This window comes from Myodes glareolus, chromosome 1, assembly GCF_982192425.1.
Source record: "Myodes glareolus chromosome 1, mMyoGla1.1, whole genome shotgun sequence".
In the NCBI taxonomy this organism is placed as follows: domain Eukaryota; kingdom Metazoa; phylum Chordata; class Mammalia; order Rodentia; family Cricetidae; genus Myodes; species Myodes glareolus.
In genome coordinates this window covers 119,915,626-119,929,902 of record NC_142026.1, presented here as the reverse complement: position 1 = coordinate 119,929,902, position 14,277 = coordinate 119,915,626, and the positions used below count along the sequence as shown (strand labels likewise).

The window sequence follows — 14,277 nt, the reverse complement described above, 5'->3', positions numbered from 1 at the left end:
GTCCCCTCACCATCAGGACTCCGAAGTGAGTGAAGTGGTTACACAGGCAGATGGTCTCGCCAGCATTCGAATCCGAGCTTGCAACACATCCTGAGGTGTTCCAGCCTCCAAAACTTTCTGGGGGAAGAAACAACAGCTCAGTGTCCTCTGTGAGGGGTGAGCCCTTCTTTTGCCTCAGAGAGCTGATCATTAATACAGGCGTCATTCTTGAAGCCACCAAGGTGTAGAATGATTTACATTCCTGGAATCCTTGAATGTCATCTCAGGATTGTTAAGCAGGAGTTTCAAACTCTGTTCCATGAAAATACCCTGGGGTTTCTGGGGATGCTCACGCTGAATTTTTACCAAAATTTGAAATCAACATCTATCAAAACTAAAATTCCTTTTCAAATGTTATATGCTAATGAGCTCTCTGAAGACCAAAACCCTTTTCCTCCCTGGGATCAGACTTTTTGGGAAGATATCTGAGACCGGCTTTCTTAAACTATTCTGTGATATACACAGTGTCGTCATTATGAAGGCAAGGGCAAGTGGCTTGAACATACCTTACCTTACTTTGCGGCATAATATTTGTCCATTTATTTAAATATAAGTTTAGGCATGGGATAATATGTTTAAGCAAGTATACAGTCAATGAGGATCTCAAAAAGGGTGCAGCCACAGCACAACAACTGAACTATCTGTCTGTAATAAGAACTGACAAAGAAATTTAGGAGACCACTGGTGGGCATTTCTCATAGGCAAAGTAGCCGGTATGGGTATGGCATCATAGTGGACTTGGTAACAATGTGGCATTAGGGATCTAGAGGGAAGAGCACCCTTAGGGATGACCACATGAAGTTTCCTTCAGCACATCCCTTATTCATTTCCACACTCTCCTCCTGGTGATTTGTCGATTCCTTACATGGTCCTTCTTGTCTTGATTGCTCAATATAATTTTGGAGGTCATTGGCCCTTGAGTAAGCTGTGTTCTTTATAACCCTTCCTATGCTTATCCTCTCTCAGTAGGCGCTCTTTTACCCACCTCTTAATTTTTATGCCTTATGATTGTCAACTCATCTTACCAAATATGTAATAGAATGAGCTTGAGCCTATGTTCAACTGAAAGTGACTGTAATACAAAGAGATGCCACAACGTACTTTTACCTGAAATGAAAGTGGTCGATTCTTTCAAACTGTGAGTCAAATACATTTCTTTTTTGCAGTGACAAAAGTTACTTTAAAAAAGGCGAACTGATTTCCCAAGCTATCTAAACTATAGTTTAAAGCTCAGTTGCCTTAATAAGTTGTAGTTTGGGGTAAAATGGGCATGGGGGCACTGGGACTGCTTGGCCACACTTGAAATTCTATTAATCTATATTAAGTCCCGGCTGTATTTTACAACTTACTGTTTTTGTTCAGATCCCAGAAGGCGCAGATGGGACGATACACTTCCTGTATCAACATAAGAATAAACATGCACAACTGTATTTTAAACTGGTGAAAAGCCACAACTGAAATGCGATGAAAAAATGAGAATGTCAAGGGCTTCACAAAGTTACCGACCAACCAGACGTGCCAGCACCACCTGAGGAGGTTGGCAGCCTGGGCAGACCTTCTCTCCTGGAGATGTCATATGAAACTCAACTAGGACCCCAGGAAGACTTACACTCACTTTTCTGCAGGGCACCTACTCTCTGTTCCACTCACAACACTGAATCTCCTATCAGTCTTCCTGCTGAGCAAAAATTTTTATAACTTAATGTTCAGTCTTCAAAACTCTCCTGTGTGCCTGAAATCAAGGCTTCCAGAGGCAGTTGTATGCCCACAGCCAGATTATGTTATTCACAAAAAGTGGTCAAAAAATAGAAGCAACCCAAATGAGCATCGGTGGATGAATAAAGAAAATCTGTTATGTTCCCATCATGGAATATCAACCGGTCTTTAAGTTAGGCATGCTAGGCATTTGCTACAACACAGATGGACCCTGGAGGCTTTATGCTAAAACAATGTCAGTCACTTATGAAGGACAATTACTGTCCGGTGCTCTGAGGTGATTGTTGGAATAAAATTAGTATTGCAGGGGAGTGGGATGAAAAGAGATTGCAAGAGATTTCTGGAAGGTAAGAACAGGGAGTTGATGTTTAATTGGGGCAGAGTTTCAATTGGGAAAGATTAAGAAAAAAACGAGTGGAGATGGATGGTATATCTATTGATAAAAAAATGCAATTGAACTACATCCCTAAAAATGGTAAGTTCTGCTAATTGTGTTTCACCAGAAGCCATAAACCAAAGTCCTCCTTTAAGGCCAAAGATGAGCAAGGAGGTTTCCGAAGGTTCATCACGATAGTAGTGAATCTTTAATGTTTCAACTCCAGTCCTCCGTCTTTAGCAGCCTGCTCACTTCCTGCCTGACTGTTATGAGACCATACCCTGGAAGGTCTACAGAAGTGGGAAGGCTTGTTTGTTAGCTGCAGGGGACAGTATGAACTCCCGTCTCCTTGCAGCACATAACGAATGGTAGAGAGGGCCCTAAGGTAAGAGTGCTAACACTTGGCACATCTGAAGCCACTGCTCATCTCCCAAAGGACAAGTCTGCGCATTGTTACCCCCTCCCCCCAGCTTTCCCAGCTCGTTATCTTTGACTTTAAAATCACAAAGAGACAATCACAATTCCTGATCAAAACTTGTGCCTGCATCCCTGTATTTGAAGATGATCCAGCCCCATCTTAAGAGCAGTATCCCTGTGGGCCACTTCTGATTCTTGGGTACCAGGTAAGACCAACTCACTGGTTGCTGCTGTCAATCATGATACTGATTACTGAGTACTGTCTCTAGCCTGATCAGTACATCTCCTTTCTAGAGGACGGATATTGCTCCTCATAAAGTGTGTTGTGTTGCTCTTCATTTTGTACAGTTCTCTGAGACACTGTGCCCTCTCCAACTACTACTATCTATGGCATCTTCTTACCTGAGTTCTGGTGTGTTTGATTTTGATTTGAACTGGATCTTTCAGATTCTGGATAGTAATGTTTCCAATGCTGCACGCCATCACATAACTCACTAGGATTTTTCTTTGAGAACCAACATCCTTTTTTAAAAAAATGAACAAATCGCGTGCATTAGTCATAAGTACACACTTTGGCGCTCCAAAATAAGCAACCCGTCAGCAACTTTTACACTTAAGATCTTCAACTCTAGAACATCCTGTTTATAACTTCCATTCCCTGGCTTTCCTGAAGGGTCTATGCTATTTCCTTTATTATAATAAATACATCGCAGGGACAGCATGAACTAGTGTTGTAAGGGAATGTCCATACACCATTCTCCATCACTGGGATTGATGTCAGCCAATTGACAACTGAAACAACACGAACTCGTAAATCACGCAAACTCATAAAAAGCTGTGATACAATTACATCATTTCCTGACTCTAGAAAACAGATAAAGTTATTTACAGTGTAAAAATTAAGAAGCAATTCATCATTCACACCTATGCCAACAACCTGACATGTTTCCCAGCTTATACCTAATGTAATTCTATTGACTTGAAGTCCCACTCAGAACTCCTGCCTTTTGTTCTTGTGGACTTAACAGCAGATGCAGATTTTGCACAGAAATTAGGTGGCTAGAGGGGTCCCCAAATCTGTGCTTGCCAATGACATGGAACACTAGCCTGTCTATCTAGTAAGTTCTCTAGACTTCTCTCCCATCTGGGTTTCTTGCTCTATACCACAATTTATACATCAGTTGTACTAAAATTATTATAAAAATCTCTTACATTTCGAATATAATTCTAAAATATAGTTTTTGACTAATTTTGTATGTTTGTTACCAACAACACATTTTACTTGCATTGGAGATAACCATTACTTATTGAAAATGTTATGGGGAGAATACAACAGAATCTTTACCTTTTATTTTATTTTATTTTTTTACTTTTCTGTAAGTTTACTTTTAGAAATCCAAAAAATATACTACCATAAACACTCAAAATATATACAAATATGAATGGAATCACAAAATAATAGGGAAGAACAAACACCAATTACACATTTTATGCTACCAAGTAAACACTTTCAGTGCCAGGAACTGAGTCTTTAGCCAAAGTGGCCCTATGGAAACTCCAAACATCACAGGCTATAGTCAAGTCTATTGATTGCTCTCCAAAAACTGTGGGCAAGGCCCTACTGCTGAAGACAACACCTATCTCATCAAGCATGGAGAAGTCAAACTGGTCCCTAACTCAAAGCTTGTACAAAAGTCTAAATTTCATTTGTATTATATGTGAATATTTTATAAAGGCTGATCCTAAAACATTTGTAAATTATGTTTTTTTAAGTTTTGAAACTATAGTTCACCATATTCACCCCTGTTCATCTATCTATCTGTCTGTCTGTCTATCTATTGTCTGTCTATCTATCTATCTATCTATCTATCTATCTATCTATCTATCTATCTATCATCTATCTATCAATCATCTATCTATCTATCTATCTATCTATCTATCTATCTATCATCAGTCATCTATCTATCATCTATCTATCAATCATCTATCTATCTATCTATCTATCTATCTATCTATCTATCTATCTATCATCTATCTATCTATCATCTATCTATCAATCATCTATCTATCTATCTATCTATCTATCTATCTATCTATCTATCTATCTTCTATCTAATTATATCTCAATGTCTTTTTAACCCTCTTCCTCTCTTCTTTTTGCCTGTCTCCCAAGTGCTGGGATTACAGAATTCTGTCAATAGGTCCAGTAATTTTCTATTATAACTGAGTGATTTATAGGGTTGCCATATAAGAAAAACTCCCATGGGTCTGAAGCTCAAAATGCTCTCCTGCACAACAGGGCACACAGCTAGACAAACACTGCTGTCTTGAATTTAACTGGGAACTCTTTGCCATCTATCTATCTATCTATCTATCTATCTATCTATCTATCTATCTATCTATCTATTTTTTAAAATCTCTTTCCTGCTTTTCTTTTTGCCTGTCTCCCAAGTGCTGGGATTAAAGAAGTGTGGTAACAGTTCTAGCAGTTCTAGTAATTTTCTTCTCCTATAGCTGAGTGATTTATAGGGTGGCCATATAAGAAAAACTCCCATGGGCCTGAGACTCAAAATGCTCTCCTGCACAGGGCACACAGCTAGACAAACACTGTTGTCTTGAATTTAGCTGGTTACTCTTCTTCTGAGGAAAGGGTCCAGCAAAATGCTCTTGATGGGACTGTCCTCCTCAAGGCCACCAAGGGTGACGAGTGTTTTCTGGCAGTGGATCATGTACTATCTGAGCCGATGCCAATAAAAATGATAATATGTGCTCAGCACAATGCCACCCTACTCTGCGGATATGAGAATGCCAAAGGTCATTTGAAATACTAATGGGAAAAATGATTAAAGCCAAGAATGCTGCTCATTATGTAAAAGGTGCTTCCTGCTGAGTTAAAAAAAAATCCTTTCCTTTGGTGCATAAACGCTTTAACTCTAGAGGCCTGGGCGGGGGAAGGGAACTGGAGAACAAAAGGATTAACAAATAATAAATAGTGGTGTCATAACTAACTCAATTCCCCATTATATAACACACATCTTAGCCTGATAATTTGTTTTTAAAACTCAAGTAAGTAAACACTGTTAAAAGGGACATTATTTGAAATAAAATATTTGAACATTTACATTATTTTTTAATCTTGAAAATGTAGCAGATTCATTTTTCTGTACCTACTGGCGTATTTCAAAAGAATCTGAACATTTAAGCCTTTGAGCACAGATACTTCATTAGAAATTGGGGAAAAGATTAATGGGTCCTCACCTGGAAAAGTCCAGTTTTGTTGAAGAAAGTAAACTGTGCTCTTCTGACTAATAAGGAATCTTCTTGACTTAAATTCTCCAGCAAGTTCGAAGGTAAAATCACAGATGCCAATGAATCTGTTTGTCCATTCTCAAAGTCCATCTGCCACACACAAAGGCACCAGGGGAAAAGTCATCAGGAGGGCAATGGTCAGACTGTGTTGGATGAGACGTCTGAAAGGGCACCTCGGCCAGAACCAGGGCTGCCCTTGACCTCTGCCGAAGTCTGGAATCCTGGATAAATCCCTTGCCACTAGGCAGAGATCGCATTAGGGGTTCACGCAAGAATACCTTGATCATAAAGCACATTGGCAATTCTAGAGACAAATAATATCTTCATCTATGAGGGTGGGATATAAAGGAGTCAAATTTTGATCTTTTCTTCGTTCATCTCACACACCATAAAGCAATGATTATGGGCATAGGCTAACTTTTTTAACCGCAGTGGTTAGTTACCTCTGCAAAGGGGGGAGAGTTGTTTGGGTTTTGTTTTGACATTGTAGCCTTCATTTGAAATGAGACAAGCAGAGTGACACACTTTGAATGGAAGAATTATACAGCGCATCTCAGCCTTGATTGACCACCCCACTCATTGCTTTATGGGCTACAGACTGAAAAAGAGCCAGTACCATGAATACTGTTATATACTGTTTTTCTTGAAACTGTAACTCACGCTATAAATACTTCCTGTACTTAGTACGAACCAGGGACTAATGGAGCTTACACTGTTTAAATATAAAAAATTCCTTAATGCCCCCCACCCAGGTCAAGGATGGTACTGTAGTCATTGTGTTTGCTCTGCTTGCTAACAGTGCCTGAACAGTAGAAACTTGCAAATTACTGGATGAACTGTGACTGTAACATATCCCAGACGGTTAGTAGAGTCCCAGATGACTTGTTCAGCCTTGTCTGTCACCTGCCATTGCCAACTCTCTGCATTGTGGAGCTGCATTACATGATCCATAGATCAGCAGTGTCAGTAACAACTGAGCCCTTGATTAAGCTGGACATGTCAGGGCCCTACACAGAACATCATCTTAGAGGCTCTGAAGGCAAGGCCCAGAATTGCTCTTAGCACATCTTCCCTGCGGCACTAAAGTTCATTTGTACAAGCAGTGGCAAGGAGACAGCTTCTCCCTCATCTCTTCAAAACCAAAGTCCTTTAGTAAGACTTATCTTCCGATATGGTGATCTCTACCCATGAGCTAACATTTCGCTCTACCTCCCCTCTTTTAGAAGGCACCATCCATTCTATGGGCTATCGATCCTATGCCCTCTGTACTTCTGCTCTTTCCGTAAATGCTGATGTCAGTGTTCAGGTCTGTCTACCATCTCTTGGATCAAGACTTCCTTGAGGAATCTAATATAAAAGAACCAGTAAGGCTGTTCTCTGTGTCTTTAGTTAGGCAAAAGGAAAATAAACATGGGTTTATTACCTGGAAATAGGATTCATTATTGCTTGGAAGACCGATGCTAAAATTTGAAGGTGTATCCGTCCCTGGCATCAGGGATGATACTCCAAGAGCCAAATTCTGTGTTGCGATATTCACGTGTGGTGTGCTATTCAGGTCGATTTTGAAGGCTAGCTCATCAATTGTTTTTAAAGCTCTAAAGAAATGAAAATGGCATCATTGTTAAATTACACTGTGTTTTAGGTACTTTCCCCATGACAAAATACTAATAAAAATTATCTTTAAGTCCTCTGATCTTAGCACATATGGCCACAACACCATCCCCCAAACCCCAGGACTCTCAGCTGGAACACAGAATCAAAGTAACTGATGTATCTTCAGAAACTGCACGCTCTTAAGCAAATCAGCAGCGAAGTCGTCAGAGGTTTTGTTTGCCACTAACATTGTTTGAGAAAACAGAAGATACTGTAAAGGTTGTTGTGTGGTATTTTGTCTGTGTTCTAACAAATAAAGTTTGCTTGGAGTCAGAGGGCGGACCCAGCCACTAGTTAACCAGAGAGGTCTGGAGATGTGTCCAGAGAGGAGACAGGATGTGATAAGGTGGAGCAGAGACAGGATCTCAGCCCTTTTGGACCGAGAAGCTGAAGAGGTGGAAGGCAACTGGTGGCTGCTCCCCTGCTTCTCTGATACTTCAGGTTTGAACCCTGATACCTGACTCATGGTTTTAATTGCTAAGATTAATTAGATTTATGCTTCAAAAGGTGTTTGTAGATAATGTGATAGAGATAAAAATAACCTAGAGAATGTGTTTAACAAACATATTTTATCAAAGAAATATTATTTAAAGAAAGGAACAAGGGAAGCGGAGAAAAAATATAGAGCTCAATAAAGACAATATAGAAATAAAAAAGCATGATTTAATTTTTAAAAATCAAACAAGGAAATATAAGAAATTAAAGACTCTACTGTCAAGTGGAATAATAAAATATAAAGTAATGTACTCCTAAATACCCTAGGCATTTTTGTTTTGTTTTGTTTTCTTTTATTTTTCAAGGCAGAGTTTCTCTGTACACAGTACCCTGGCTATCCTAGTACTCGCTTTGTAGACCTAATTGGCTCCATCTCAGAGTTCTGCCTGCCTCTGCCTCCGAGTGCTGGGATTAAAAGCTTTCACCTTCACACCCAGCTGGATGTGTTCATTTTAGAAGCTCAAATAGCTGTGACAATGTGTAGAACTTTGTGTCGATTCACAAGTGGCCGAGTTATTTTATATGCAGCCGGATGAAAACTCTAATAGCTTTGTAAACTATGTTTTTGAAATAATTAGACAACTTTAAAGTTTACTTTGTAAATGACCTTGGGAAATACCCATGCATCTTCTCGAGTTGTGAATCATGGAGTCTGGGCACAAAGCATTCAGAGAGGGAGCAATGCTCTCAAGACACACGGATGGAGCTTAACTCTTAGTTATACTTACTCAGAAGACGACTCAAGCAAATCACTATCCGAACTGCTTAGGATATTAGAAAATATATTCATTAGAGTGGAGCCGAGCGTTATATCAATATTTTCTTCTTCACTCACTATTCTTTTGACCTCTTCTACAATGTTGCTAATATTGGCTGAGGATAGGTTCTGCCCATCACCAGTTAAATCTAAAATAGCCTTGGCCTTTTGATTTGGTTGTCCTAAAAGGAGGGAAAGAAATAACACAAAGTTTGCCTGGGTGTTTTAGACATTTCTGGGAACAGACAGTGTGAGTATCTATTATACAACTATAACAAGTATGATTCCCCACCCCACCCCCATCTTTGTAAGGCAATGTTTCCTTACATAGTGTGACAGATTTTTTAAATATGATACAAATAATTCAAAGGGTTTGGTGTTCTCTTGAAAACCACTAAGTACATGTTTCCTACTTAAAAATAATGCAGAAATATGAAAATTTGACATAAAAATACAGAAATATGAAAACTATGGATAGAAGTAGCAACTTGCATACTACTTTTCATCATCTGAATAATTTCCTTACCATTTTTATTTCCATAGTTTATGAAAATGACCGAAATTTAAAATGCGGAAAAGTATACTTTCTACCTAAAATATGTAAAAGATTCATTTGCCTGAGTTTGAAAATTATAGTAATATCACATAGCAGAACATCATGCCTACAGAGAATGAAAACCTTGATGATGGTGATGAGGTCATTACACTTTGTTTTGGGAAATGGAGGACAAATGGCACTCACTTGAGCAATTGGAGGCGTCAATGGGGCTCCAGAAGGTTGATGTTGCATTAGAAAGGCTGTAATAATTCCCGGACAACAAAATAACATTTAAGTATATGGCACCAATGAAACTACAATTAACAAAAGCAGTTCATAAGTTTCGGGATTTGCCTCGATATCTAGCTATATTCCCTTTTAAAAGAATACTAAAAATGAGGATAGAAATCCCCATTGGATCAGTCAGAACTTGCACCCTTGAAGGGAAGCCCCGCCTACATCCTGCGTCCTGACCTCGCGCACACTGTCAAGTGCTGCCTTAAGGACTTTACTGGAAAACTCACATTTCAATTTCACATAACTCTGGAAAGCAGATTTCAATCCACGTTTTTGAAGGAGGAAGTGCATTTTAGAGAAGCCAAGGAATTTTCCCAAGAACTTGAGCCAGGAAGAGGTAGGGCCACATTTCAAACTTGAGTTCATAAATCTTCCAGCACTTGTCTCGCCTCCCCACCAAGTGTCAAAGACAGCCCTTGATGTGGAGGACTCACACTTAGGCACTTTCTGTTCCTGAATTCCTTCCCAAAGAACTAGCTGGGCCCAAGGCAGCGGGTGGAGAACTAGACATGCAGGGAGCCTTGGCGGACCCCTCCAACTGTCTCTCATCGATGGCTTATTAGATATGTAGGGAAATCCTGTGTCTTGGCAGTCTATGTCAACAGGCTGCCCAACCTGGTTCTGTCCTTATTCCCCTTTGCCAATTCTCTCTTCCCCACATTAGCAAAAAGTTCTGGGGGTCAGGTGCCTGTTCTGAGACCAAGGTGGCCACAATCTCCTCTGCTCTGGAGCCGTAGTTTGGTTTCCAACTTCCTCGGTCTTTTCTTGGAGAGAGTTCAATTAGCTCACAGCTCAGAGGAAAACAGCCACATGGGTTGTTCTTTCCTCATCTCTATCCACCTATGAGTGTGTGACTGCTGCCCAACTTCTTAAATCAGCTCGGGGAATGAGTACCACTTTGACAGACAGAGAAAGCTTGGGCATGGAGCTGGCAAGTCAATGACAAAATTACCATGTCCGTGTTATGTAAGAGCCAGGCTTGTTCGGGCATGGTTGTTGGAAGGAAGAGAGTGAAGAGATGGTTGGCCAGCTAAAGCCCTCTGGATCCTCCTCGGCACTACACATACCTAGGAAAAAGTAAGAGTCAGTATTAATTTTCTGAAGTTAAAAGTATAGGATGAAAACCAATGACAGCCCTGGGAATCCAGTGACTATTACAGATACTACTAAAATGCCAGTGTTTTATATTTAGAATTTTTTAAAATTAGGAAAAGTAAACATATATTTCAGATAAAAATTATTACATCTTACAAAGCCATCTTATGATAAAAGGACGAAATGTAATAAGGAAATATATGTGCTCATTCACGTAAACCGTTAAGGTATCAGTAAATGAGTTTTATTCAGAGAGGAAACACGATGGGAACTGAGAAAACACCTGAAAATTTCAAAATATGTCTAAAACAGGGGAGGGGGCCCATGAATGAATAGCTTCACTGCTGAGTTGTAAGCACATTTTATGGAATATTTTCTAGCGGTTCTTCCCTCCCCTCCCCCGACACAAGGTTTCTCTGTAGCTTTGGAGCCTGTCCTAGAACTAGCTCTTGTAGACCAGGCTGGCTTCGAACTCACAGAGATCCACCTGCCTCTTCCTCCCGAGCGCTGGGGTTAGAGGCGTGCGCCACCACCGCCCAGCCTAGCTGTTCCCATGGTTCCCATGGTCTCCACAAGCTTACTAGAAAAGGGAAGCAGGGAGGTTCCCCTCGCCAGCCTTAGCTGTCTTGTTTTCTGCTCTCACTCTCAAACCGCTCCACTTTTCATGTGAAAACACTCTAGCTAGTTGATTGGAATGACAAAAACGATTCAGATTTTGCTGCTTGAAAATGTCAAAGCCATAGCAACACAGCAACACCGACCTAAAACTTTCTGACTGTGAAAGAGCAGCGAAAGCACTGAAAAATATGGTCCTTCTGAGGACCCGTAGGCCCCGGGTGAAAATTCCAATGACTTTTCCAATCTCCCCTTTGAATCTAGGAGGTTCTAAGTTTTCGTTTCCAAGTGCCACGACCCTTTCTTCACAGAGTCACTTCTAGAGAAACAACATAAAACAGTAGCAAATAACTGGTATAAATTAAGTATCCATGTTTGCCCAGATGGCTGTCCTAAGACTTTCTAGCCTTTTAGGGCACATGGGGTTGGTCCTTCAGGGTTGTGTGGTGAGATCATGATCGCCACTTGTCCCTGCTTCTTTGTAGCGACTGCTTGTCTATGAAAGGAGAGCTCCTGCTCCCCTCTGTAGAAGCCCTGTTTGTGAGGAAGCGAATACTGTTGCAAAGCCCCAGATACAGTTTAGTAGGGATCGGCACCAATGTGGCTTCTCAATGCTTATCCACCCCTCTGAGGGTCTCTCTAGCTCTGCAAGGTGACACAGTAGACAGAGATGAGCAGGCGCTCACAGAAGTGGGGGTTCACCACATTTGGATGTGGTCTTGTTTGTTTGCATGCTCTAGCGGGCGAAGAGCACCCACATTCCCACTTCAGCTTCTTTAATGTAGTGGAGGCAAAACAGAAAAATCTTTTGTCCCAATTCCTGCTGAAGTCCCTACTCAGACTCTAACTTTATACCGAAAAATAGCACCAGAGCAAATACTTTCATTTGTATGGAGTTTTAGACATTTGCTTGTAAAAATACCTGTAGTGGCATTTCGGTTGTATTTTAATAAAGCTTTCCTGAAAATCTGAGAGTAAAACAGGCCCCTGACCATGAGGTTGAGGTAAGTCAGTGGCTCACCACTTTGCTTTTCAGATCTCCAGGTTAAACCCCAGTTTCTTTCTCTGAGTTTTTATTAACCATGCTTCAAATATCTCCATTAAGATTCATGCATTCATTGATTCATTCAACAAGTATTTGAGTGCGGGAGGCTAAGCATTAAAAAAAATAAGATGCCATCTCATGCTAAAGATCGAGATACTTAAAGAAAACTCACACAGGAGTGCAAACAACTCCACAGAAAGATGACAGTCTTCCAAGATATATGAATTACAAGGTATCTGAGCAACGTGAAGCAGAGGCTCAACAATGGAGATGTGTATTATGTATGATGATGTCAGAAAAGCCCTTAAAGAAGAGGTGGCTGTGTGGCTATCATTAAAGATATGTAGGTGAAGGTGAGTGGGCAGATATAGTAGACGGTGTGCACACTATCTAGCTATGAAAGAGTATAGGAGCTTGGGAAAGTACAAGCTGTGCCATACATCTCCTGAGAGCTTAGGACATGAAAGGTGTGTTGCTGAGAACTGATTATCACTTCAAGATCCCTGGCTTATTGCTGTGAAGGCAATGGCATCATTAACGGGCAAAGAGTACAATAGGAAGAGATGCTTTATAATAAAGATCTTCTCTCATGAGTTATTTCATGAGAGTTCTTGTAGATAGATATATGCATTTTTTTAAATCCTGTAAGTGGAAGCCAATGATGGTCAAGGTTATTCCAGAACTTTGCTCCTTTTGGGATGAGAAAGGATAAATACAAACTGCCTTCCTCCTTCATCCCTTAGATTTAGAGGTGTTGAGCTGATTTTTATTCAATGTTACATATTTTTTTTAACAATCTCTGATAAAACTAATTCCATCACTAAAATTCCATCACAGACAAGTAAACAAACAAGACTGTTTGGGCTGTTGCATGCTTAACTCTGAATGTGTGAATCACACATACTGAACTCACGTACCCAGCTTATTCACATTGACTTCATGGAGCCACAGGCCTTCACCTAGCGATGCATTGTTGGATTTAATCTTCTCTTCGATCTTTGCTTCATCCAGGTTGGGATTATTGGTAGCATTGTAGACTAGAAGAGCCCACAGCACCAGCCTAGAAAAGATGTCAGAGAGAACTATTGTTCCCGGGGTTGCTTTCTGACTGCTCGTTTTTGCCTGGGAGAAACAGAACCTGGATGCCAGGAGCTATTAAGACTGAAAAGATGAACTAAGAAATCTTGGCCTTTCTTTCTCTGTGGTACAGATTATAATGTTCAGTCTGCCTCATCTGGAATAGATTTTTTACAACACAATTCTTTAGAATTTTTTCATAACACACCACATTTTTCAAAAATATTTAAGTAGTATCAACAGTTCATATGCCATATAATAATACTTTTAACATCCACCAAAAGGGGACATAGTATAGTTAATTCTATTTTGTTTACTTATAGGCAAAACTTAAAATGTCAAAGAAAATTGTTGAATTGCATATTGGACTCTTGAACCAGGGGTGTGTCATTGTTTACAAATATGGTGTATGTCTCGCAGATGGAGTTTTTCCAAGTTCTTTGTATGGTGAAAATTTGTAAAATAAATACTCAAAATGTACCCAGTTTGGCTAATAAAATGGTTTTAGAAAGTGTAGCCTTGAAAATTTCTTTATGGGAAGCACAGATTTTAAGACCACTGTCCAAACATACAGCTAAGCCATGCTCGCAGCTCTTATCCATGGTAAAATCTGAAGGCAGAAGGACATACTGCCATTTTGTCAGGTAAAGGAGATTTTTTTTTTTTTGCTCCTTTGTATGAGAGTGTTGCATGCGTTTTTCCTCTTTATTCTGAGGAGGAGTGAAGAGTACAGCAGACATCACAGTATTATCCAGATGGGTTGATAGTCACGTGCAAAAGAGGAGGCATGTACCCTCAATGTCTAGAGGACAGCACACTCTATTGATAAAATTTAGTCAGTAAGAAGA

At 40.1% G+C, this 14,277-nt stretch overlaps 1 protein-coding gene across 4 annotated transcripts in view; it reads right to left on the bottom strand.

Moving 5' to 3' along the window:
* The window catches only part of Adgrg6 (adhesion G protein-coupled receptor G6), a 131,158-nt gene that overhangs the window by 24,041 nt on the left and 92,840 nt on the right, over positions 1–14,277 (bottom strand). For all 4 annotated transcript variants that reach the window (XM_048424972.3, XM_048424969.3, XM_048424971.3 and 1 more), the window contains 9 exons: positions 13,270–13,412; positions 10,550–10,664; positions 9,505–9,560; positions 8,734–8,944; positions 7,281–7,452; positions 5,807–5,947; positions 2,951–3,070; positions 1,389–1,434; positions 11–117 (listed from right to left, as the gene is read on the bottom strand). In XM_048424972.3, coding sequence (XP_048280929.3) covers positions 11–117; positions 1,389–1,434; positions 2,951–3,070; positions 5,807–5,947; positions 7,281–7,452; positions 8,734–8,944; positions 9,505–9,560; positions 10,550–10,664; positions 13,270–13,412 — 1,111 coding nt within the window. The remainder of the gene's footprint in view (positions 1–10; positions 118–1,388; positions 1,435–2,950; positions 3,071–5,806; positions 5,948–7,280; positions 7,453–8,733; positions 8,945–9,504; positions 9,561–10,549; positions 10,665–13,269; positions 13,413–14,277) is intronic.